General features: G+C 36.9%; 1 protein-coding gene across 2 annotated transcripts in view; it reads right to left on the reverse strand.

Annotated features, from left to right (window-relative positions):
* Nucleotides 1-2,024: 2,024 nt before the first annotated feature.
* The window catches only part of VPS50 (VPS50 subunit of EARP/GARPII complex), a 104,074-nt gene continuing 79,071 nt past the window's right edge, over nucleotides 2,025-27,027 (reverse strand). For both annotated transcript variants that reach the window (XM_067291686.1, XM_067291685.1), the window contains 7 exons: nucleotides 26,822-26,902; nucleotides 12,243-12,391; nucleotides 11,043-11,139; nucleotides 10,737-10,895; nucleotides 8,227-8,348; nucleotides 4,747-4,936; nucleotides 2,025-2,775 (listed from right to left, as the gene is read on the reverse strand). In XM_067291686.1, coding sequence (XP_067147787.1) covers nucleotides 2,656-2,775; nucleotides 4,747-4,936; nucleotides 8,227-8,348; nucleotides 10,737-10,895; nucleotides 11,043-11,139; nucleotides 12,243-12,391; nucleotides 26,822-26,902 — 918 coding nt within the window. In that variant the 3' untranslated portion in view covers nucleotides 2,025-2,655. The remainder of the gene's footprint in view (nucleotides 2,776-4,746; nucleotides 4,937-8,226; nucleotides 8,349-10,736; nucleotides 10,896-11,042; nucleotides 11,140-12,242; nucleotides 12,392-26,821; nucleotides 26,903-27,027) is intronic.

A 27,027-nucleotide genomic window follows, 5' to 3' on the forward strand; every position in this document is an offset into this window, starting at 1 on the left:
GGGAACAGGATTTTCAAATTCTTTATTAGGCTAAAGGACAGACGGAGAGATGAATTGTCCATCTCTGCAGTGCTGGTCAACCTCCTCAGAGACCGAAGGAGGTACCCTCCCTTATTAGAGTATTTCAGAATACTCCTCTAAAACATAAGGGATGTTTTAGGCCATATTCTCTTCATATTTTGCTAAAAGTAGTGTAGCGGAGACCTCTTACTCCACAGAGGAATGAGGAGGTAGAGAGATGGCCGAATCAATGGCTTGTGAAGAATTCTCATACCAGAGGATGGAAGCTATCAAATAGACCTTTAGACAATTCATAATTCTACATTCAGTCCAAACTTGGTTTTAGTAGTCAGTAAGAACCAAGTAATACGCAGGCCATTTAGCTACACGCTTGGCAGGCACCAGCAATTCTGGGCAGGGTAGGTTCTTTTGGACAAAAATAGTAACTGCCGAGGAATACAAGAAAGGAGTTCAAACAACTGTTGCACAGGTTCAGCACTGCATCTTACATGTTCTTTTATTTGGTGGATAGCTTAAAAATATAAAAAGTAAAATTACAAATATACTGTAAAAAAAATTCTCCTGGCTATGATTCATGCAAATGCTCATCTCCTTCTTTGACCCTACATTCCAATCGATGCTTATACTCCTACCTTTAGGTAAGCAATTGAATTACAGCAACCTAAATAGTTAAGGACAGATTAACCATGTACTCATTCACCAGAACTGCAGTAAAGACGTTTAAATTTGTTACTTAATCCATGAGAATGAAATTGAAACAGATTTTACAGTGATCGTCTCTGACACATTTCTATTTCTTCCAAGAGTTCTTGTTCAAGATCTGACTTTAGGGCAGATGCACTGACGTAAGTGTCCACACTTTCAAGATGAACTACATTTTTTTATTTTGAACCACCTTTTTAACTAGGGTAAAGTGATTCAGCTTCACCATACACATTAGAAGTATGCTAAACAAGTTTTAAATGGAACTCTGAATGACAATATGGTCAGTACAGAACGGACTCAAATTTTGTTTTATATCTTATTTCCTTTCAGATATGGATGAGCAAGAAAACTGAACACTACCCAGGCAATATTTAAAATGTAAATTTTGTCACTCTTCCAAAAATTGTACATAGGCTTTCACTGAACTCACACATTGACGCTCAGTCCTCTTTACTTCAGAAGAAGAAATTAAACTATAGAAAAGAGCAATAATCATGATTCCATGAGGCATTTTTCTGTCACTGGGTACTGCTGTTCTTCAGTAAGCACTGATGCTCTTGTATTCAAATAAAGGTTTACTGATAAGTACAAACCCAAAACTGAAGATTTTGTGTATATATACATGAAACTGAAAATTTCATGTTGTATATATTAACGCATTGTAGGTTATGTAAATTTTACCTATAGCTCATTGCTAGCATGTTCCCTTTTAAATGTTTAAGGACTGCAAAAATTCTATTATGTAACAGGAAAACTGAAACATTACATGACTGAAAAAAATAGAGAGAGACCAAACAGATCCTGAGAGAATTAAAAAAGTCTTAACAAATATTAAGGTCTTTGCTCTAGTTAGTTCAGACTGTTTGGGGAGTTTTTCTGTTTCTGCCATCACAGTATCTGAGCAGTCTCCGAGTATCTTTTGCAAACCAGCTCTGCAAAAAAAAGTAAAAAGGCACTTGAAAGGCAGATTCCTCAGCTGAAGTCAGACCTGAGAACTTCAGTGGAGTCAGTGATGCTCTGACAAAACAATCTTCAGGACAAATCCCCAGCCGAGCAATTTTGATTCACTGAGGATCACTCAGGAAGTCTACAGCAGAGCAGAAAATAGATTATCTTGGTACCAGTCCAAAATATCAGCCAAAAGTCTTCATTCGTATTCATTGGCATTATTGCTTGGGAATAAGGAAGACTGGCTGGGGGACAAAAAGAAAGTGATATGAAAGAACAGTACTCATTTTCATTGTAAATGACATTTTGCATTGTTGAATTAGGCAAATAAAGTCTCACAAATCAAATCATATTAGTGTACAGTATTTATTACCTTCTTATAATCTGAAGTCAATTATTTTGATTTGACTAAATTAATTCTGAAATAAACATACATTTTAAAATACATACGAAGATGAGAGGCTTTAACATTAGAGTATTTAGTTGAAGTGCACTCTTAATCCACATGCAAGATTCATCATTCAAAGATATTGTACATTTTCTTTTACTTTACATCGGTCCATAATAAAGCACAAATTCTAAGGATAAAAGCAGGGAAGAAAAAGAAGAATCACATTTTCAAATAGCCCTTTTATTAAAAAGAGCATCAACTATATATTAAGTCAATGTGTTTCTCTGATTTTCATTTACTTACAGTATACAGTTTTGCAAAATATACAGCTCACCAATGATACATGAAGAACAGCCCTTTACTAAGGGCAAGTAACAAAAGAAACAAGAAATACAACAGAAAAAAAAATTCTACAGGTAAAAAGTCATATTTTAGAACATTATGCCAATTTAGAGCATCTCCAGTGCTGGTAAGAAAGGTCATGCACAATGTCTTTTAAGAGAAAGTTGTCATTAGTCCATGAGAGATGTGTTTGCATGCTCACATTAACAGAAAAGGGTTCAAGTCACAAGGAAAGCAACTTTCTCCAGTTATCTTTTAGGTCTGTCTATGTCATCAATAGCAGCTAGCAGCTTCTGTCTTGCCTTTTTGTTGATGTGGGATCCCAGACAAACATTCACCAGATTGGTCAACTGCTTAGTGGAATATTCCTGGCCAAATAAAAGCAGATCGTATTATGGCAAACAGAATAAAAATACCAGACAAAAGTACAAATTTAAAAAACACAGGCATACACACTGTGGACTTCTCAACTGATAGAAGTAGTCAGTACACAGAGAGATTTAAAATGGTAGTTAAGCCAGGCCTGGATAGTTTTCATAGTTGAGTCAGGCAGGGACAAAACAGTATTTTGCTACATGGCAGGTTATAATGGAAAATGTTTACAACTTCAGTAGTGTTGGACTATGTTCACAGAAAGTAATTCTGAGAATACTGGCATATCTAAAACCATTTTTAATATATTTTCCATTCTTTGGGAGGTGTGGTGGGAAATATATATGCAAATGAGGTAAGTGTTCAACACAATCATTTTTCTAAACAAGCTGTGACAAAAGTTGATGATCTTGTTTTTCGACTTCTCATTTCCAATAAGCTTCTAAATACTTCTGTCTACAGGATCTTTAAACATTAATTTCACTACATGATAAAGGAGGAAAAAATGGTAAAAATGTTAACAGAAGAACTCTTAACACCTGTAAAAACACCACATTTGCCAGTACTACCTCTATACTTAACACTATCCAAAATGTTGCTTCCACCAGTAGGTTTAAACAAGAGCTTTCAATGTAGGTCACCAAACAACAGCTCAATCTCTTTCATGGCTCCAGGTATAACAAGAAAAATGGTATGAAGGAAGCATTTCTTCCATCCATTTCTAGCTATGTTTCAAGTAATCCCAAAATACAGATTTCAAAATGCTCCATTTTAACGGACTTGTCATTTTAACAATGTGCCAGCTCCAACAGCATGTGACTATTACTGACAAAGTCTTGTAATTACTGTAAGATTACAGTACGTGAAAGCATGCTAAATGCTTTCAAAATGCTTTACTGTCTTTTACAAGCTAAAGGGATATGGCCTGAACCCAGTAATGGTAAATAAATTTAAATTCTCCTTTTTTGTCAAAAGGATGACAACTTTTCTTAAGGAACCAGCTGTGAAGTCTATTCTTAATCCTGACAAACCTGCTAACTACAGATCCATTTTTAAACCTTTAGGTCTTTATTTTAAAAAGTGAGAAACCATTAGCTTGCTAAATGCTCAGAATTCCCTGATACCTGTCAGTTAGGTTACAGATCTGGGTGTATGGTAGAAACCACACTGGTAGTATCAGGTTGCAGACAAAGAAACAAAGGTAAAGCTCAAAGCACAAACAGGTGCCAACTGCACTGTCTGCAGCTATGTACAAACAAAAGGCCATGGACTTAAGGCAGACATATGAAAGAATGATAAATTTAGCTCTCATTTGAAGATCAGAAGCATTTGAATTGTAACAGATCAGTTCATTCACATAACCTTGGCTTGAGCTGGCTCAAATTGCATTTTTGTCTGCCATTTCCCTAATCCATACTGCTACTGCTGAAAGCTTGAAACAGTATTTTACTGGTAAGCAACGGGTTTCCATTCCTGCTTGTATTTATATATGCGTATTAACAAACAGGACAAGCAGTTTAAAGATGTACAGTAAAAAGTTCCCAGGTGTAAAGACTATAGGGAGAAACTTGTTTATTTATATTAAATTATGAGTTTACTGGGGGAAAACAAAGTGACATAGCACACTGCATCTCAATCTCACAGATGACACACAGCTCTAGTTCTCCACATTTTTTGATACAGGAAGTTGATTTGACTTGGCTTGCTCATCCTCGCCATTATCAGATTTTGAATCAGTACATACACATACTTAGCTTCAACTGATAATAAATACAACAAACATACAAATATACACAAATATATATATTCATATTGCACCCCCTACAGATTTTATTATAGCATATGAATATACACATATATATGAATATATTAATTCTTAACACATGTAAGCACTGATCATATAGCGTTATTAGCATGACGGTGAATCTCCCTGATAGAGAGTAAAAGAATGAAACTTCAGCTCTTACCCTATGTTCTTTGATCCAGCGTTCCATGTCATTTTCTGTTAGGTAGTATGCTTTAATGTAGGTCTCCACAAATTCTTTATCTGGAATAGGTCTAATGTCTGTTAGCTTTTCTAGTTTCATTAAGAATTGCTGAAAGTCCAATTGCATCAAGGCACGTCCTTCATTGCTGCATTTCTTAACATTGGCATAACTGAAAAGAGGAATGAATTGGAAAGTAACAACCAGAAGGACATGAAAATGAATCTCACTCTTCAAAGTTGTTTAACTTAGCCCTTCAAACATTCAGGAGGAACATAATTATTGTTTTAAATTAAAAGCGAAAAGAACTCCTCTTAGGGTGTCCACTGCAAAGTTATTAATTACATCAGTATAACACCTTTTAGCCCCACTCATAGAACACGACCCCCCTGTACCCAGTAGGGTACTTAAAAAAAAAAAAAAAAAAAAGCCACAAAAACCTACACTGAAGAACTTATAAACAGAAGTGGGTTAAAGGAAACAAAGCCAGTACTGATCAGTACATTAGGCAATGGCATTAGTGAACTGATCATCATAACAAACTGAAAGGTAAAATGGCAGCTTTAGGAATGGTCACCAAGAGCTTGCTGAAACAACAGTGGAAGCATAAGAGAAAGACACAAAGCTATCTGTTCAAAAACGCACAACCACCAGAGGATAAATGATGACAGCACTAGCTAATCACTGACAAAGGATAATATTTTAATACCAGCTGAGGGTAGACTGACAGACAGGTGGGTGATAGGTTTGAGTTCAGACAAGAGGAGACAGTAGCTGAGCTTAGAGTAGGGTGATAGGCAACAAATGAGGAAAACAATCTTTGCAGCTTTTGAAATGGGAAAGAGATTGCATTTGTCAAGATCAACAGGCAAAGACCCTGCAATAACTCAAACAGTACCAATCTCAGCTGTGTACAGAGAATAAAAAATCTTGGGTTTGGGCCACAGTGTCTTGATAGATTCAACCCAGTAACCCACTGGCTGCTGCCAGAAGTGATAATCCTGTCCCAGAATTTCCACTCTTACCATGCATCAAGTCAAGAACAGGATTAGTCTTCCATTTGTTTATGAAGTTGATCCTAATTATTGTACAGTCCCACAGTTATTAGGCCTGATGCAAAGGAGGCAGCAGGAACATGCAGCTGGGGACTGGTACACAGCAAGATCAGGTTCAGAATACTACAAAATTGCATCCTTACAATTGGTAAGCAGAAAGAATTTGTAGATACATGCAAAGAACCAGGTGATCTGAAACACTGATTACACTAAGAGAGAAAAGTAGGAGGCAGAAGAACTATATGTTGATATATTACTGCACTAAGAGAGGCTAAGCAGAGGTTTCAAAACTTTTAACCATATTGATCTGGATATGATAGCTAGAAATCCATTAAGACGCTGATCAGACAGAAAGGTTAGTTATGCAAGGTAGTCACAGTGAGATGGATGCTGATTTTGCATTTGTAGAAAGCAAAACTTGTAGAATACAGAAATAAGACAGGCAAAAAGAGAGGGGGACCAAGGAATGAGCCTTCTGAAGCTCTATAGAAGATTGGATGAGAATCCTCAATAGGACATACTGAAGAAGCACTTCAAGAAGCCAAATTGAAAATGGGAGAACACAGAACAAGGAGAAAAGAGAAGAAAAAAATTTAAGAAGGATACAGCTGACTGAAGATGAGTCTTCACTCAGTGAAGAGCTTAATGAGACCAATTTCAGTTGACTGACTGGAGGAGAAATTCCATATTGATAGCTTTTAATTCCATGGCTTCACGGAATTTGGAGATGGAAAGAAGATAGGTAGGTATTTCCTATCAAGTCAAGTGTTCAGAATCCCTTCCCTCCCTTCCCCCATGGTAAACACACTTCACCATGTGTGAGAACAACAAACTGCAAGAATGAGTAATTACAGGCAGACATTTGGGAGGAGATGATGAGTGCTCTTTATACTTTGAGAAAGCGTATAGGACAACATGTCAGCAAGCTAATCCCAGTCCGTTCTTATCAGTCAGTGAAATGCTTAGGTGAAGGTAAAACCACATGTTTCATGGTAAATGGTAAGTGTGAATCAAAACTTCAGGGCAAAAGAAGAGGAACCTCACAGCTAAAAAATTAAGTGGTTTGTGAACACTGAAGTCCCAAAAGATGAGAAGATGAGTAAGATTGTTAAATAAGGGAAAGAGAAAGAAGCCCAAAACAGACACATGGGCTGAGGTAGAGGAGGTTAGCTGCCACTGATTATGCTAGTCCCTCAGAAGAAAATGGCAGGGGAGAACTAGAAACAAAAAAAACAGATGCCTTACTATTCAAAAGAGGGGAAAAAAGTTGAAAGGGAGACAGAAAGCAGAAACAGATGTGGCCAATTTCTTTTGTTCTAATTCATTTGATTCAGGGCATGATGGAAAAACGGAAAAGATTTCAAAAAGGCAGGATATTTGTATAGGGCATCTGTCATACTAAGGAATTCAAAAGCTAGCAGGATGTCATGGTTGGGTCTGATCTCCCCAAAGATGAAACCGGTATCTCAAGAGACTGCAAGAGGAGGGCAGGAAGAGAAATAGGCCTGAAGTTAAAAATGATGGCTTGACAGAAGCAGTGGAAGCTGGGGGTCCCTAACAGACAGCTGACAGTTGGAGAAGAAGGATGTTGCTGGGGTCCTGGACTTGAACTGGCAGCAGAAGAATGGGACAGAAAGAAGTGAAATAAGAAGTAGGAAGTACATTGGGTAAAAGTAACTAGAAAAGAAATACGGAAAGATGAGTGGAGAGTGGAAGACAGCACATATTCTATGATGCAAAAGAAGGTGAGATGAGAGCCAGGACAGGTAGCAAAGGGACAAGAACAGAAGAATAAATGCGGTTTTAAAAGGCAAGCTTCAGGCTACAATGTTGACTCTGAAAAGACTGGAACATGGATGAAGGAGTGGTGAGCTAGATGTAGCAGTTCCTAAGGTGCTCAAGTCCCTGTTTTACCAAACCAACTAGAACACCTCTCTGCTCCTAACCAGATTGGAGAACTCCTGTTCCACAGCTACTCTAATGTAACTGTTAGATTTAGCCACTCCATCTTTCTTCCTGGCAAAGACAAAAGGCATGACTGTAGAGATGTCAACAATTACACTTCATCTTTCTTAGTTGCTCTGTTGGAAAATGATAATTTAAAGGCAGAAGTTTCTTTGAAAGAGAACTGTATTGTTTTGAATGCTTCAATAAAATACTGAGACAATGTCAGTCTTCAGCAGTATCTAGGTACAAGACTATTGACTTCAAGCTTCACACTGTACCATACTCAGCAAAATAAACTTCTGATGACTATGTTAAGCCTTGGTATCATTTGGACTCCCTGAAAGCTCAAGAGCTTACCAGTATATAGCACACTGCAAAATTAGAACCTTTAATTCCATGAAATTAACGTTGTCATTAGAGACATATTTACCCAAGATTGAGGCTTTCATGAACAACTTACCCTTCTACGAGAGTTCTGTTGGCCAAGCGTATACAGTGCTCCCACAGAATATTTGAGACTGGCAGTGGAATACGGACTCTCTTAGACACCTCATTCAACCTTCTGTTATATTCTTCAAATTCCTGATGAAATATAAAAGATTATTCCATTAGCATAAAAGGGATCATACTGTGTATGTCCCTAGGGAAAAAAAAGGGGGGCGGGGGGAACAAACCAGAAAATGCACATGAGAAAGAGCACCGAAAAATAAGAGCAAAGCAGAGGAGCTTAACAAGTACAGGCTACAGAAACAAGCTTAATGTGTAAGTAGAAAGCAAACCACTTTCTGGTACACCATTCATATTACCTCAGTAATTTTATTTTAAAATACCACTCTATTCTACAGTGATGTAACTCCCAATGAAATTGATGCCTCTGAAAATTAACCAAGTATTTAATCCTTCAAATATAGTTTTCATTACCTTGCTCCCTAAACTCATCTTTAACTTTTAGAAAGGCAATATATAGCCACTGAAGAAAATCTAGCAACAGTGTCTTTATTCCTCTACATTCCTGCTCCATCAGCTTTTAACGAGAAACTCAGAAATATTGTAGCCACTTTTTATTCTTCAACCTTTCACACTAGACAGTTCCCAGGTGCTTTAAAAGGAGCTAAGAGCACCCCCTGAAAATAAACCAAATTTAACAGTTTAGCAGCATACTGCAATGCTAGATAACAATTCAGTTTGAGGGAGGGCAACCTGAAAACATCAGTAGACTGGATGAATTTGAACCTTAGCCACGAGTGACAACCTAGTCGTAACTGAATGTAATTACCATTGCATCGCTACAATGATTTTGTGACTTACACAAAGTGAAATAGAAGCTCCTGCCAGCTTCCAGTGAATAATGCATCTATCATTAAAAAAAAGTATCAAATGAATTGAAAAACATAAAACAGACCTTGATAATGTGCTGCTCTACGTAACCAGCAAAAGCAGCTTGTACTGCAGCTGATTAAGACCATACTTGTTCAATAAAGTGCTTTCATTCCAAGGCTGTTAATACATTTATTTTTTCAAAAATTCAGTAAGTGAACAAGAAGAAAACCACTCAGAATGGAATGTCAGTAGCCAATTTAAACTGGTATCTGACCAAAATAATTGGTGCCTAACACACAAATTTTCTGAAAGAGGAATTTGGCAAGAGAAATCTGGGTACCAAAATGCCATGCTTTAACTGGCATACAACTCATTCTTATGAGGATGAAATTCTTGAACAATCTCCTTTCCCCAATTTACCCACTTCTATACATACTAGGACTAAGTGAGGAATTTTGTACGTGTGTGTATATGGCTAAAATCCATAGATTATTACATAAAATATTTTGCTTACATCTGACACACTTGGAGTCCCAGGGCACTCAGCAAATCACTAATTAAGTAATAATCAAAAATTTCTACATAGCAAATATTATTAGTTGTATTATACAGAGGCCAAAAATGGTTTTAAATTGCATTCACTCCTATTGTCCTGAAGCAAATTCATCAGCAGTTGCACATTCACAGAAGGGAAAAAGTTCCATCACAGAGACCAAATGTCATGAGTACAAACTGCTTTTTAAAGAAGGCTAATCACAAAGATGCAATGATATATCCTCTATCAGATTTTCCCTTCTTTCCGTTTACTTTCTCAAAGCAAACAGCAGCTATAAAGTACAAAAGCATAATCGAATCTGTTATGCAACACACAGATGCTTAACTTTGTGATGTATATTTCAAAGTTCTTTAGATTAGAATTTTCAGTTTCTCTGTAAGTAGTATAATTCTAACGCTGCCACAGTTTCCTTCTAAAGACGGTTATAAGCATCACTTGTCATATACGAAATTATATAAGAGAGATTCTCCCAAGAATTGGTTCCCTATGCAATAAGACACTGCAATTGTATAATCACTTCTCACTTGCATTCAGCAGAAGTTGGGTGCCTAACTATTTTAGCTTCCCTTTAAAATGCCAGCTTCTAAATATACCAACTTCTTGTGTTCTTCTCCCATCTCTAGGATCCTATGTAGAGCATGATCATTAACAGTGCTGATATGTCTGACAGCCCCTACGATACACCTCACAGGCATCCCATATAATTATGCAGAACAGCAAAAAGCCTTTGTTAAAAAACCTCAGACCACTTTATTTTCTTCAATGCTACTTCCATTTTCCTGGCATCTTCATGCCATTCAAGACTGAGACATGAAACTCAAACTCATGTGGTCACTTTCACCCAAGCAGTTAAAAAAAAAATCAGCATTGAAAACAAGCATGAAATTCTCAACAACATATATATCCTGAGGCTTACTGTATTCTCGTAGTAGCAAGAATAAAAGAAAATTCTGAACAGACCTCCTTCTAATAGCTTACTATTTGTTAGGATACTGTATTGCTCTAACCACTAAAACTGTTAAAGCAGCATGAAGTATTACAGCAATTTACTATTTATTTAAGATGTAGCGCACCATTTCCCGGGAAGTATTCACCTTTAAAAGAGCATCTACATATATATTGTGCTGTGACATGATTTCCTTCACATCCCATTTCACAGTAGCCATGAGAAGTAGCATCTGTTCATAATCAATGGCTTTAGCAGCAACAATCCAATAAACTGGTTTGCGTAGTTCACTGGCGGTTGATACAGTCTGAAACAGAATATAAATAAAATTCAATTCAGTAAATTTCTGGCTAATAAAAGCAATGCGTAACAATAGTATACAAACATTCACACCATACTGTACAAGTTTCAAATCTTCTGTTTAAAAATCAGCTGTGAATTGCACAATTCTGACCTGAGAATAGAACTGCTGAAGAAAAGGTTTCTTGGCAGCTGGCATCACTGCATCAAGATGAGGCTGAAGAAACTCAAACTGCTCAGCCAAAAATACCCTTTGAAAGCAAAGAAAATTCACTGAGCTAAATGCAACATTTGGAATGTCTCTGTATTTCTTTTCCTCTATGGTTAATGTTTTTGATAGCAATAATGATACATAACCCTGGAAAGTTTTATCTTGAAAAGAACTGTACCAGTTTTATGCCAGCATAATAACATGTATTCTTAATTCTGACAAATTTAAAATGTTTTCAAACAAAAAAATGCTTGAATAAAGAGACTATGGCTTGAATAAAAACAATTAACATTCCTGTGCAACTCAGGACACACTGGAGAAGTCTGATCCAAAGTCTAAGAAAGCCAGTGGGAAAGTGTTCCATAACTTCCATACTGCAGGATAGTCAACACTAACACTAAAAAAAAATCCATGTCAGGATTCCAAAATAACATTACTTAATTAGATATTTACTAGTCAATCTTTTAAAGTTAGGCTACCAGATCAATTTCTACCTTGGGGTACAGGATTTGTTAATAACAAAGTAATATATTTCTAATCAAGCTGAAACAAATGCCAAAGAAAATAAGCTCCTTAGAAATGTTTTTCCACACAAGACAATGCTGTTAAAGACTAGAAGATCTTTTTTAAAATGTATTTTCAATCTGGCTCTTATTGTTATTCTGATCAAATAAAAATCACTTTTTGTAAGAATTTTGCACTTCTTTCAGTATAATATCTTCTTCACAGGTAAACTTCCACACACTGCAAAGTACATCCCAAACCAATATGAACTAAGCAGTATTGAGTCTCAGCTGTCAGTATTTGAGTACTTACTAAAAGGTTTAAGTGAACCATGCAGATTAAATACTCCCATTAGCTTCTTTAGTCATCCCCCCCCCCCCCCCCCGAGAGATTTAGCCTTGTACTGCCACTAATTACTGGCCCAGCCACTGTAAAATTTTATTGCACTTGCAGGTGGTCAGACCAGATGGTCAGGTCCTACAACCTATCAATTAAAAACTACCTCCCACACTCATTTTTAAAATAACAGAGGTAGGAATTTTTGACTTCTCAAGAAGGTTTCAGTTTGTAACCACAATCTCTTAAACAATCCATAGCTTCAAGTGACCACAAAAATATGGCGTACAGTAAATAACCTACAAGGATTCTGTGGCTACCACTCTCTCCGCCAAACCATATAGCGAATTGCCAGATGTCAAAACTACAAGATGACTGAGATGCGGGCTTGGCACCTTCTCCTTTCTCTCTTCAGCAGCTGTAAGAGTTCCAGTGGGATCAGTGGAGACCTCCTAAAACAAAGAATTGAACAAATGAATTGAAAAAGCAATAATGGCTACAGCTGAGCAGTTCCAGATGACAGATAAGGTGAAGGAACATTTCCAATTCTAAGATGTGATTTAAACCAAACCTGTATTAATGGAGACCACAGCGGTTCCTATTTGAACACTCTGGTGTTCAAACAGGTGAAAAGTCAGTTCAACTAGAACAGTATCTATCTCAGAAAAAAGAGACACAGAATAAACTTCTACATCTTAATGCCCATACAGGCTTTAGCCCAACTGCTGACTGGCAGAGTAACTTCTCGCCTTTGGTGACAGTCTATTCAGTCAGACAGCAATCACATATAGCAAGACAAATCAAAGGAATATTACTCATGCATGGGCTTTACTGCTTCTGTGAGCTGTGGCTAACTTGGACTAAATATAGCTTATGTTTTTAAACAACCTTAAGTTGTTATTCTATCCTGCAGACACCTCAGCTGCAGAAAGTAAGAAAACATTAATTACTCATACTGTGTTTACTGCTTACACACACATATATACGCATGTATATATGTATACATTAAACATATTTATATATAGATATAATATATAAAATCTGTGGTCTGAACAAGGAGAAATTATTACATCTTCCAGATCAGTGCCTTAGAAAAAAACTAGACAAGAACATTGTTATTTAGACAGAAGCTACTAAGCTCATGAAAGATAAAATATATAATGCTATGTGAGCATATAGAGAGCTCCCACTGGCCATTCAACACAAATCCATCTGTACTAGTAAGTACGAAAAAGTCATCAGCCTCCAGGACAGAATGGAGAAAGGTCCCAGCACAGACTTTTTGTGCCAGGACAAGATTTTTTGCTGCAATGCAGCATGGAGCTCATCAGCACTTCCTGCCCACTGTGCTCCATGGCCTTCTTTCATACCATGCAAGCATTCAGTCTGCTTGCGAGGCAGACAACTATCTACTGTTGTACATAAAATCCAATTAAGTGACTGAGGACTCTAGGTCTGAGGTGTACCAACCTGCAAAAACTTAACACAGGCTATAAAATAAGACAAATGCTACAAAAATGAAACTGATATAAAACCTGAAACAAATAAAGAAGGTAGGCATGGTATGTCACTGATTTCTTAAATAAGAACCTTCCATTCCCTGGAACAGAAATTTTGTGGCCAGTCAGCTGCTAAAACAAGTCATCAGCCTGTTTGTATGGAATGGAAATAAATTTGGACAACAACATAGTGACAAAACAGTAGTAAAAATCATTTCTTCAAAAGCAAGATCAGGTGCACAGTATGCGTGTTGGAAAGCAAGGAAAGAACACGTAAACAGTATGACAACAATAACATTTAAACCATTGCATTTATGGTCGGACTCTAAAACCAAATTAGCAGAATTCTCAGATCCCTGTAAAACTGGACAAAGATGAAGCCAAAAACTTGATAATATATAGGGCAGCTTTGTTGGGTTTTGGGTTTTTTTCCCCCCTCAATTAGAGATGGAAATAAATTGAGAGGAAGTTGCAGAGATGTAGTTAGAGTAAAGCAGCAGGAGGAACAGGAAGAAAAACAAACTCAAACTGACCATAATGGTCACCAAATGTTTCCTCTAGGCATCACAACAGAGAAAGACTGTAAGGAGTAACATGAAAGATAACAGAATAATTGCAATGCACATTTTTTCCAGACACTTTTGCCTCAGAAAGGGAGTGTTAGGATTGAGATCACTTTAACCATCTTAGATTTTAATTGACAGCTGCCTCCTATGATGAGATTGCTCAAGGCAACAGGGACCTGGATTTGCTAACTCAGAAAGGCTGTTTCAGTTCTATGTCTCCAGAAGATGTCAAACAAATATGAACATAAGCTGCGGAAGATGGAACAAAGTGTGGACTGGGAAAGCAGAGCTCTGACTTCTGACTGGTAAGCATGAAGAAAGTACCTCCAGACTTCCAAATAATTCTGTAGTAAGTTACAGAAGCAGAAAGCAGATAAAGCGGGGAGCCACAAAGGACCCCCTCTCTGAAATTTTGAGATTAAAACAAAGCTTGCTGACTGAGCATCACCATGTGGGATAATGGTCTGATTAACTGTAATCCTCCCTGCCGGGGGGTAAACAGTGGATACAAGGGGTGATTTGCAGTCTGATGCCATGCTGGTGAGGGGTGAGACAATGCCCAGGGCGAGGCAGAGGTCTCACCACTTGACATTGCTCTACCCAAAATGACACCTGGGGCAAGGCGGGAGTCTTGCAGCCTGGTGTTGTTGATAGGGGCAAAAGAAAAAAAAAAGGCCAGCAGCCATTGACACCCTCTGCTGAGCTCGACAAGGACCAAACATCCCACAGTATTTGACTCAGCCCCACCTCACCAAGAGTATAAATTCAGTGCATAAACGATCCTCCATTTCGAGGACGAGAACACCAATCTACGGACGGGTCGACGGGCCTGGACCTCTCTCCTCCCCAAAACAGGGATGCCTTTTTGGTAAGGTTTGCGCCTCTGACAACGTCGGATGTTACCCCGGGAAAAATACCATTGTTGAAAGCGCTTAATTATCAGTTTGAGCTCAGAAAAAGTAGAACTGGTTACAGTAAGTGCATTTATCACCAGCAATCCTGAACCCGCTGATCTGTCGCTTTAATAAATTGTCTATTTTGATCAACTTTGCAAACCTGACTCAGTGAAAGTCCTTTTGAGGAGGGCTCTGGCAGGCAAACGTTGATTACCAAAGGGGAGGGCCTTTCTCATTTTGTTCAACTTTGTGAACCTGATCCAGTGAAAGCCCTTTTAGGAGGGCTCTGGCAGGCAAAGCTGATTACCCCTTTCCCTCCCTTCACACGACAGTAACACACCATCAACCCATAATTTGTAGAGTTAAAAGAACTAGCAGAAATAGATAAATGAGGAGAAGATAAAACTTCTAAAAGATGATCGTGGCTAGTGCTATCAGATATAGTTGCACTGAGCATGGGAATGATTATAAAGGCTTTCCATATCTCTATATGTTATTTGACAAATGAGTTTTCTTTGCTCTGAGCTGTGTTGACATTCAGTTGGATAACTTTGCAATTAACCTGGACAAACACTCAATTCAGTGAAGTTTGCATTCTGCAAAGTCTACAAGGAAGGCTAAACAATTACATCAAAAGGTCTGGACATTTGCCAAAACAGATGTAATCTTTGAGGCAGAAATTTCTTGCCCAGTCAGCTCTGGAGATACCTAGCACATTCACAAGTACAGTGAAAACAAGCAAAAATATCTAGTCATCTAGGCACAACAATCAATTCTTTAAAAATACTCACTGAGCCAAAGTCATCATTAACGTATGCAAAGTTCACTCCTTATCTGCCTCTTCTTTTTTCCCATTTCATGTCATTATCAAAAAAAAAAAAAAAAAAAAAAAACTAGAAGCCTTGAAATTTTTACAGAAGATAAAAAAAATCCCAACCCACCAACCAACTCTCTATTCTTAGGAGTAACAGTGAGCCACAGGGACGGGGAAAGAAAATCAATGGTAAAGATTTGAAGAACTACATTTCTCTGACAGATTGTCCAGTAGCATTACGAATTTCAATACACAACAACTACTATTCAGTATTTACATACAAAGTCATTTTGACAACACAGGTCTGTAAATTACATAACAAGTATCTCTGTTTCCTTCCAAGTCCAGATTACAAAACATGTAAAAGCAAATATATTAAGGACTTAATTTTATATTTATCTTGAGTCAATGTTATCTGACACTTCAGTATCAAAATACATTTTGAACAAATTTGCTCTATCTGGCTGTTTCCACGGATGTAAATATCTTGTGAACCTTTTAAATGCAGAAAGCATGCATGTGTTGTACCTGAAGACACAAGACACTTATCGGACAACTGGCTGTGACAGAGGTGCTTGGGTTCAACTAGAGAGTCAAACTCTGGTTCAAGTATACTGGCCAAACAGCATGACCTGACTTTTATTCTCCTTACCAGTTCTAACAAGCAGCATTCAAAAACATGTTAATAGTAAAAAGTAAAAATAGTAAAGACAGTGTGCCAATCCCCAAGGAAAAAAAAGCACAAGATCATACTGAAAAAGTGAAACACGATGCATGCATGTTTTACTCCAGTCTTCACTAACAAAGGTGATCAGATGACTGACAACTGACCACAATAAAGGAGCAAATATTCAGGCTGGAGTAGGAAAAAGGTTAGAAGCTATTAAAAAAAAAAAAAGTTTTCCAATGGACTGGACTTGTTAAAGTCCAGTAATTTAAGAAGATCTTCAAGACAATCTCAGGATGTCAGCAGCTACCTTTGAATACCTAAAGAGAACATGCAAAATCCTAGAAAACCACAAGTGGGCAAAACAGTGCCAAACTCTAGAGTAGAAGGAGGAGATAGTATACATCAGGAAGTTAAACAGCAGTCAGCCCAACTTCAATTTCAAGAAAGTAAAGTCAAATCATGCTAAGAACATATAGTAGTACCTAAGAGCAGATATGCAAGGAGCAATACCAAAGCAGAACAAACTCGCTTTGTTTCTCTCTGCACCAGTGTAGTAGAGGTCTTCCTCAGAGACCAGAATTGGGATACATCTCAATTGTATGGCCTGCACAACATCCTCATAAACAAACTAGGCCAAATACAGATTTGATAAAAACGCTATAAGGTATGTGTGGAACTGTTACAAGTTACAAGATACTTTTCTTCTTCCTGGCCATACAGGAAAAGACCACAGTGATGATGCAATTTCTAGTTTAAACAGTAGATTTCATCAAAAGCACTAAACTTATCTGAACTATAAACAGATCAGCTGTGCCAGGTACAACAGTACAGGTTAAACAACATTCCTTGCAGACACCTTACAGCAGGCTTTATCTCTTCAGTTTTCTCTAGTCTTACTCTAACGCCTGCATATTGTAATACAAAAAAAATTGAGCTTTCTAATGCTACATGACTGGCATACACAATCTGCAATTATTCATATAAATTGTTTTGCTATAGAAACCTGAAAATAGCAGAATACAGAAAACTATGAAAGCAAGCACACGACTGCTGTACCTGTTTATGGGTTGCTAACAATAGTACGAGCTACAGTAGGTGATTTAGGAGATGTATTTATCTTATGTAACATCTACCTTTGGATTAAATTTCATCTAGAATTGGTTTTTAGCACAGAAGAACATGTATTAGTAAACAGCAGTGTCAGTGTGATACTGTATGAAATAATTGTTGAAATAATTGCATGGTTTATTTTAATTCAAAGTCAGTCAAGCGGTGTCTTCTTAGCAGCTACCAGTATACCCATCAAAATAATAAATACAGACAACTTTCATATTGAAAAACCCTGCTTCATAACTGGAAACAAACACATGTATATATATACTTTTTTTTTTTTTTTTTTTAGGAAAACAGAGTCTCTTAACTCATGTGCATTGATTTCAAGAACGTGCCCTTCGGTAAAAAACAGCAATATATTAATATGAAAGTCACCATAGGGTCATAAGTTACTATACAGAAGGCAGTTGTTCAAGTAGGACTGTATCTAGGGCTGAAAGTAGATATATATGGATGCAGCTCTCAGATCTGTCTCTAGTATTTCCTGTACTAGAGTTTACATGCTTCAAACTAAGATCCATGTTGGTCTGTCCAGCTTTGTGCAAAGTGGCTCATTTAATCCATGCTAAAGCTGCTGTCATAAGGCTGCAGTATTGGGGCAAAGCAGTGTTACAGCTCCACAGTTTACAGGGGGGTTGGGAAAGAAGCATTTCAGGTTCTTCCCCAAATTTATTTAGTTCACTTCTTCAAGCCAAAGTTAATTTCAGAGCCTTCTGGAATCAATAATAAATCAAGTCGTCCTTCTGCCATGGTATCATTGCAATTTATTGAGGAAATGCTTGAGGATAAAGAAAAAAAATCTAATAGTAATAATAGTAGCACCTAAAAGAGTTACCTCAGTCTGAAATGTCAACGAACAGAGAGCAGAATGGACATATATAATGAAAATAGACTGAAATTAAACTGTAGTACTTACTCTCAAATTGTTATACCAGAAGACTCAAGTAATCTCCACAGAGCCCATTATAAATCTAAATTCTGAACATGGAACAACATCACCTGGCCTGCATGTCCTTTTGCTGTCCCAATCTAATAGTGAGTTATGAACACACACACACACAGAATCTACCACTTGAAATGGCCAACTTACATAAATGTTATTTTAGTGAGCATGCTCAGGGAAACTATTGATTTCAAGCTAGTGAATAAACTAGTACTGTTCGGCAGTATGCAGTCTCTGAATCTCTCATTACATAATGGTCTGAAGTACAAAGCGGGGATGATAATAAAATAACATTTTCCAAGCATAATGAAGGGAGTCAAGGCAAATATTTATTAGCTTGTATCCTTTGAAAACATATAGCAAATTATCAGCAAGGGTCTCATATCCAAGTGATGTGGCTTCACTGTATATTCACTGTATAGTATATACTAACAATTTGGTCATTTTACTTCAGCATTTAATTGCTTACTCCCAAGAAGAACTTCTGTAATGAATAGGGGGGAAAAAAAAAAAAAAATCTGTGCAAGGAACAGCCCTCTCTTTCAACCTCCACTCCCCAAAAAAGCATTTTTGAGGGAAGAAAGTTAGGTGGAACCTAGTGGCAAACCTATGTTAAACCTTTCATCTGAATGGGAAGAAGAGACTATGAGCTAATTACCTAAATTAGAAGTAGAAACTACCTAAGCTAATTATCTAAGTTACAAGTTTGATGTGCAACTTGCAAGAGATTTTGTTTTTAAGGGGTCTGATCTCATAATGAACTCAGAATTATGTATTTCAGTGTTATCCCACAAAAGTTTTAACAATAGATAAGCATCACCAAAATATCTCCTATCTGTTTATTCACAAATAAGAATCTTTCAAACCGGGCTTCACCTCATGTACTACTTATTGCACAAGACTTCAGCATTAGAATTACATTTTGATTTAATATGCATACAAAAGAGGAAAAATCATTCTGATTTTGCCCTGAGCAAATGGCAATAGCTCTAAATCCTACTGAGGAAATTCTGAACTTAAAGGAATAAATGGAGTTTCAAAATCAGACTATCCTGCAAATGCTCTGGTAATTGTCAGTCTACAGCCGCACTGGGTAGCTCTGAAGTACCAGCACCTTTAATAAGAACTTGATGTGCACTGATGGAGGAGAAAAAGCAGACTGACCCCAGATGTTTCCCTAAGACAGTTTAGCCTTATGGGATAACTCCATCAGCTCTGTTTATGAAACTGTAATTGATAGTTTCTGTAACATCATGACTGCAGAGAACAACAAGAAAATAAACACTGATCAAACCATAACCCCTTACTGCACTCAAAAGCAGTCTGAAAACAGCTGAACTAACTCCAAGTAACTGCTAAAGATAAAATAAAAGGATCCCTGATAATAACAAATGTACTAAAAATGTCTTTTTTTTTTTCCTTAAACTTACATACAAGCAATAGCTCTTGAAACGATGCTGAAAATGACAGGTAAAGCCAATTGTAAGAGCACACTGCATTCAAGGATAACATTACTTTTGAATATAATGTAAATGTGCTAAGGTTTTAAAATTGTACTTCTCAGAAATCCTATTACTTTTTAAATTAAAAATTTAGAATTTTCTTGCTGGCACAAAGCTTACAGAACAGGTAGTCTTGACTTGGCCCCTAAGGAACCTAAATCAAACACTAAACAGCAAATTTTTGCATAAAAAAAATTACCAATAACTAGCAAGTTTATCTACTACCTTGTCTAACCTAATGGCCTTGTCCAACCTAAAAGGCCTGTATCAGCAATCACTGTGTACTGTTAGATAAATGAGAAAATGAACGATTAAATACGTATTTTAAAATAAATACAAAGTGATCCTCTGCAAAAAGCATGCCCATTGCTACATCCAGAAGAATCCAAACCACCGTTTTACAAAAACGTAAGCCAATCTACTCTGGATGCATGTCTTTTACTGCAGCACTTTTCTTATCTAAAGATGGATTTTCAGTAAGGGCTGCTGCTAGTTCTCATTTGACCATCAGCAACTCTGAAAATTTCAGACACCTGTATTCTTCTAGTATTAGAAATCAGCTCAGGTTTTGGGTGCCCAGCAAAAAAAGCCTAAAATTAGATGGCTCAGTGACTGCCCGAAGGGAGACAAGCAACCACCAAGAACCAGAAAACATTCAAAGAAATAAGCTGCAAGAGTTCAGGAAATCAGTCCACTTGGGCAATACAGTCAAACAAAACATTTTGTATGAAAAGCTCTAAATGAATAACATGAGCAAGCAATACGGCTGCAGACATTCTATCACATTTTCAAAGTATATGTCACGTCAGAACTTTCCTTTGTATATACAGAGTTCTGGTCCCTTGACAAGCAATTCACACAACACCTTAAATATTGTCATTATGTATGCAAAGCTTTTCAAAGATAAAAATATAGGACACACCATGCCTTTCCTTGTTTTCTTTAGTTTTTTTTTTTTTTTTTTTTTTTTGAAGGAGCAGGAGACCAAGCAAAGATTGTAGAGTTGAAGAAATTATATTTAGCCAGGCAAAATCTGATAAAAAAAATAAAATAAAATCAGAGCTAACAGCTACCATTTCAATGAGGAGCTTAACTGGAGTTTTTTGTTGTTTGTTTGTTTTTAGTTGATTTCTCAGAATGGAAGTTTTAACTGTACAACTGAAGACTAGATACATAAATGCAGAAAATACCTGAAGAGAGATTTACCGTACTATCAAATCTTCTTAGCCTAGTCACTACCTGTGGACAACAGATCATATTTGACTGTGCAGTAAAAGATGCTGGTCTTCACTAGTGCTTTTTAGGAGCAACATTCTGTGCTAGGCACTACTAAGGAACAAATTCAACAACCTTGACTCTCAAGAGCTTACCATTGGTACGTCAACGAGACATAGCAGGGTGCATGTCCACACTAAGTAATGCAGTACTGTGCAGGCACCTTTCGACTAAATCTGTCTGTTTCTGGAACTGGACCGAGTGTAACTGAACCTTCCCATTCCATAGCATAGACATGTCTAGCTGGGTCGAAGGCAGGATGGGTTGGAAAGTCAGGCATTACGAAGAAAAATTACATTCCTTGTATTATTCCTTATTCTATTTGTACAGCTGAAAATCTCCTTCATTTTTCATCTCTGCATCATCAATTTCTAATCTACTGTTATTGCTAAAAGTATATACTTTATGGGAAAAGAGCCCAAAAGCAAAGACAGAATCTAAAATGCATTAAACAATACTACTTTATGCCAATGATATCTTCCATCTGCTCTTCTATATATTGCATTGCGATGTACATATACTTTCCTGCAGATAATTATTTTCTGCTGCTCTAAGATACAGTAACTCTGGCAAACTTCACTTTAAATCTCAGTTTTATACGAGCAAGCAGTAGTATGAGCATACAATGAAGTATTTCTGAGTATTTCATGTTTATTCGCCTCAAATATTTCACTTTGAAAGCAGAACAATCACTTAAGGCAGGTATTTGCATATACAGGATATTCATGAACAATATTTAGTTAATAGTACTACTGTGACTAAGTCACACTTTGTGAAGAGAAGTTGTTTAGAGATGAATAAAGCAGGGAATTAGAAGTTTCCCTTCCAAATCACCAATTATCTTTGACCATAGTCTGATTTATGTCATGTACCTACTCTGGGGTAACTTATTTATCTCAGTGGATTCATATGAACATCATTACTATTGCAAAAACACACTCCTGTTAGAAGTGACTAACACAAGAACTGAACGTGCATAGCTCTCTCTACACATCCCACTCAGGAGAACTGTCAGTGAGAAGACATAAGCAGCTCAGAAACAGACACTTGTTTCGATGTATTTGGACTAAATCAAAACAGTACCTTAGAGTGAGGTTGAAACAATAGGAGTTTTTCCTCCCCATTTCACTGTTCACTTTTGCTGTGTTTTCCTTTTAATACTTCCTGCTAGTATGAATGAAACAGTCTATACAGTCCTATTTCTGGACAATCCAAATTAGCAGCTCTATCGCTGTTGCATGGCAGAAATCTGTACTGAAGCTATCCAGTCCTAGCTGCTGAAAGCCTGGATTTAAAGTTCAGATATGCACATAAAGGTCAGTACAACACATGCAACATACAAATAAATTTGAAAGTCGCGTTTTCTTACCCCTCAGAAAATGAAACTACAGCCCAAGCTACTTTAAAACATATACTCAAAGTGCCTGTGTTTTCTATTCTTCTGAGCTTGCCTACAGATATTTCCCTAAAACAAAGACAACTAGGTTAGACACACAAAATTTGTTATTCAATCACTGTGAGATTCCAGCACACTTTCACATTATTTACTATAAGGCAAAGTTTTGCTAAAAATAAAAAGGGCCTTCATATTAACTAAACCTATTTCATTTAAATATCAAAAGAAATTTCATATTTCAAATCACACTTATACAAGTATCAATATTAGCAGTGCAAGGATTAACAAAAGCCTAAGCTGGACAGAAACTCGTTATAGGTATAACACAGTTTGGAATAGCTAGTGTATTTAAAGCAGTAGCACCCAAAGAACATGCTTGTTCAACCCTCTAAAGACCTAAGCAGCAACAACTCTCCAAGTGCTTGATACAAGCATCACATCACAGTCCACCAGATACAATCCCTTTATTATACAAATTAGGACGGAAATATATTTGAATGAATCTCTAAGCAAAAACCTCAAATATAAACCCATTACAGAATGGACTTTTGCAATCCCAAATCCCTTGGGCTATGCCTGTATAAATGAGTAGGGACTATATCTGCTCTACCTGTAGTCCAAGCCATCTAGATGCAAGCCAATGCGACCAAAAGTTCTGCAGCTGTATCACTACCACAGTGGCATTTTTTGCTCGAGTTCATATATCCAACTGAAAGAAGTGAGTTTATCAATGTGACAGTTTGTACAGGCTCAGTTCTGTCATCAGGGCTTATTAATTCAAGTGCAGTGCCACATTAACACAGCTGTATAGCTTCTGAACTGGAGCTGGCTTACAACTGGCTGGCTCCAAGCACAGACAGAAATCTGAAAACATCGCCGAAAATATCGATGCATTTTTTTTTTTTCCAAACTTTAAATGCAAACTCTTCTCATTTTCCAAGTCACACAACACTTTACATCCCCAAGAGAAAGACCACAGGAGAAACATAAGGCAGTGACCAGTTACTGCATTAAGAATTGCACAGATTGCTTCACACACACACGTGTGTGCGCATGCACACAGTTTTCTGCAGCTGCAACAGTGATGTGCTGAGATCTTTGTTTCAGCATACACACAAAGGCTTTTCAATTTACATCCAATTTCAAAACGCAGTATATAAACTCAAGCTTGTGAAGACTAATTCAATTTCAAACCTGTAAGTACTTTGGGGGAACTTTTCAGAAATAACTTTAGTTAAGAGGAAGTAAACTTCCTTTCTCCTTTGCTGTAAAGGAGGTTGCAGGTTGGATGCACCAGACTGGAGGAGGAATTTCAAGTGCAACTGGTTTGAAAAAATTCTGACAACTCAAAATATAGAAAGTGTAATTTTGATTACATTACATAACATCTCCAAATTAAAAACATGCTTCTGTATCAAATGAGGGGTGAGGGCACATTTATTTCCAAATTAGGTGAGGGTGTTTAGGTTTTCTGTTTTTTGAGTTGTTTTTTACTTTAATGTTTGTTTTATATCAGTGTAGGAGCAGCATATAGACACTGAATATTATACGTCACAATTGAGTTGTCACGTTATCGCCTTGTGGTGAAGTTAGCAGAACTGAACACATGTTCATGTCTCCGCTATTTCTTGTTCTCAGTCTAGAACATCAATCTAAACTACAGGTGGGCTGGCTGTAGTTTGCAGGGTAAAGCTGGCTTTGCTGTAAGGCATTACACTGTGATATAGAGCAGAAGCAATTCAGATACATTTGAGCACTGCTACAGGGGACAGTAACTTCCAGCAGAAGGCAGGGAGTATGTGATGTGTGTGGAGAGATGCAGGGAAGAGGACAGGAAGCGTGTTAAATTGCTACAGCCTTCCTGCTCTGTGACCATGAGTCAGAAACCCAACTCTGTTTCTCAGTGCTCAAAATGAAAACTGAGATAGTTTTCTCCAATTTCACTTTGCTTTTTCCTTCACAAAGGAGGCTTAAAATTTAGCTAGTATCATAAAGAGGCATCTGGTATAAACTAGATAGCATTAATTCAACCCCAAACAGGAATGACAAAGTTTACAGAACGCTATCCAGGCAATTTTATTTATTTATTTAGGGAGATGCAATCTAAACTCTCCAGCTATTTCTCTTTCACCTGACAATAAACATGTAATAAATAAGCCTTCATCCTCTTGGCATCTCAAGATACAAAATTCCAAGAGGAAGGCCAGGATCATAGGCACTCCAGCCTAAATTACCAAAGACTCTTGACGTAGACAGTAGAGGTCAGCCTTCACAGGTGCTGAGAAATTTGAGGAAATAGTTTGATCCACATGAAATTCTGCCAGGGCCTAAATCACACATTCAGAATAAAAATTCATTAGGACTATCCATGTGAAAATAAAGTAGTGAAAGAAGCTGCCATCAGGAACTGAAATACGGCAGAATGGATAGCCAGTTACCACGCACAAAAGGCAACGTCAAAACCAAAATTCCCAACATGCCATGAGACTGAAGCCACCAACGCAAACATGAAGAATATTGTCAGAAAGCAATTTACAATAAGCTAAGAGGAGAATTGAGAGGAGTCAAGAACAGTCCATACAATCATGAGATGCCCATTTTGAGACACAGTATTAATCTTAACCTTCACAAATTATTAAAAATTAGCAATCAAAAGAATTATCCAGGAGTCTTTCTTCCTGATAAATCAAAGAGAAAAAATATTGACCTCATAAGTTCATAAAATATTAACAGGCCTCATGTAATGCCTTTAAGCTAATAGAAGTTATCTAAGATTTCTTCCTCTTTTCAAGTCTTACTTGACTTACTTACATAACTATTAATTTCAAATGACACTATCTGTAATAGCACTGTTAAGCAACTGAGGAAGAAAAAGGAATCCTGCTATTTTCCCCAATTTACTCCTACAAACAATTTTAAAAAATTATTTCATCTGATAAAAAAATCAGAACATTGTAAAAAACTGTCAGGACTACAGAATAAGTTTTTAAAAATTCATTCGATAACTTGCCATTTTTCAATGATCTTAAGCTGATTCATTGCAAGATCTTCCTAGAACTTTTTTTTCCTGAATATACTGCCTCTGAGATGAATAGCAAGATGACTTTAGATTTTTTTTTTTTGTACCATAGAGGACCAGGATTAGTTATCTTATGCTCCCTCTACTGACTCTACAAGAAATGGCCCAAAAATCCTTTAAAAGGCTTCTCTACAGCAGCCACGTAGAGTTTAACTGTTCTGAATACTTCAAGGAGTTAAAAAGGCATAAAATACAATTCTGAGGAGCGCCAGCTCCTGGTGGAAGTCAGTAGAGTAATTGTCTCTCACTTTTGCCTTAGAAAATAAATCCTTCCTGCAGAACCCATGGTATTAATCATTTTAATCACTGAATGTATCACCATACAAGCCATTTATGATACTCCTAGGAAATTTCTTCATAATGTCTCCAAGTTTTATATTTAGGTTGAAAAAGAAAGAACTACTAAATTCAATTTTTGTACTTCTTAACAAGATTTCTTCATAAGCTTTCCTCCTCAGTTGAATCCATAAAAACCTACCTGAAGTTTTCTGTTTACCCTTTGTAACATGATTTGAGGGAACAGTAATCTATCAGTGTGACACAACCACTGTATTTCCTTCTCCCTTTTCGAAAATAACTCGTAAAGAGATCAATGAGATATAATTTGTAAAATATGGCAGGAAAAATTCCACTCAATTCAGAAACTACTTAACAAAGAGTTTAACATACTATTACTATAATCTTACAAAGCGGATAAGCTTCATGACAACTTACTGTTTTGCTACTCTTTCACCAGAATTTATAGCAAAAAAGTTCTCTATTGTAGTTTTCATAAAATGTCTCATTTAATAAGGATAATGTTGGAACATCTCCCTTCTTTTATTACATAAAACATTATACCTTATAAGATTAAATACAGTGTTTCATTGTTACATGTAGTAAAAGCTATTACTGGAGCATAATTAAATTGAGGGAGAAAGCGAGTCTTCTATTAGCATTACTGTATATTAGGAACCAGTGATTTCATAAAATAACAATGCCCAAAACACACAATGAAATTAAGTCTTTGTTCCTGCAGACACTGAGAATGAGGAGAGATAAAAATCAGTAAGCCATGATGATATAAAATTCCTATACTTCCAACATGGATGTTTATTCCTCTGAGCATTAGCAAAATCCAGGTACTTACCAGATCAATCAGGCTCTCCTGGATTCTGTTCAGTGTGGTGCGTAATCTGCTGCTACTGAGGCCCAGTCCTGTTGATTCAAACTGGAAGAAATATATCCTATTTAAGTTTGGAAAGGAAAAAACGTTGGTTCAAGCTGTACAGTGATATAGCAAAACTTCAGTTTGTAAACACTGGTTACAATTTACTTACAGTGAAGTTTCAGCAC

Source organism: Apteryx mantelli, chromosome 2, assembly GCF_036417845.1.
Source record: "Apteryx mantelli isolate bAptMan1 chromosome 2, bAptMan1.hap1, whole genome shotgun sequence".
In the NCBI taxonomy this organism is placed as follows: Eukaryota; Metazoa; Chordata; class Aves; order Apterygiformes; family Apterygidae; genus Apteryx; species Apteryx mantelli.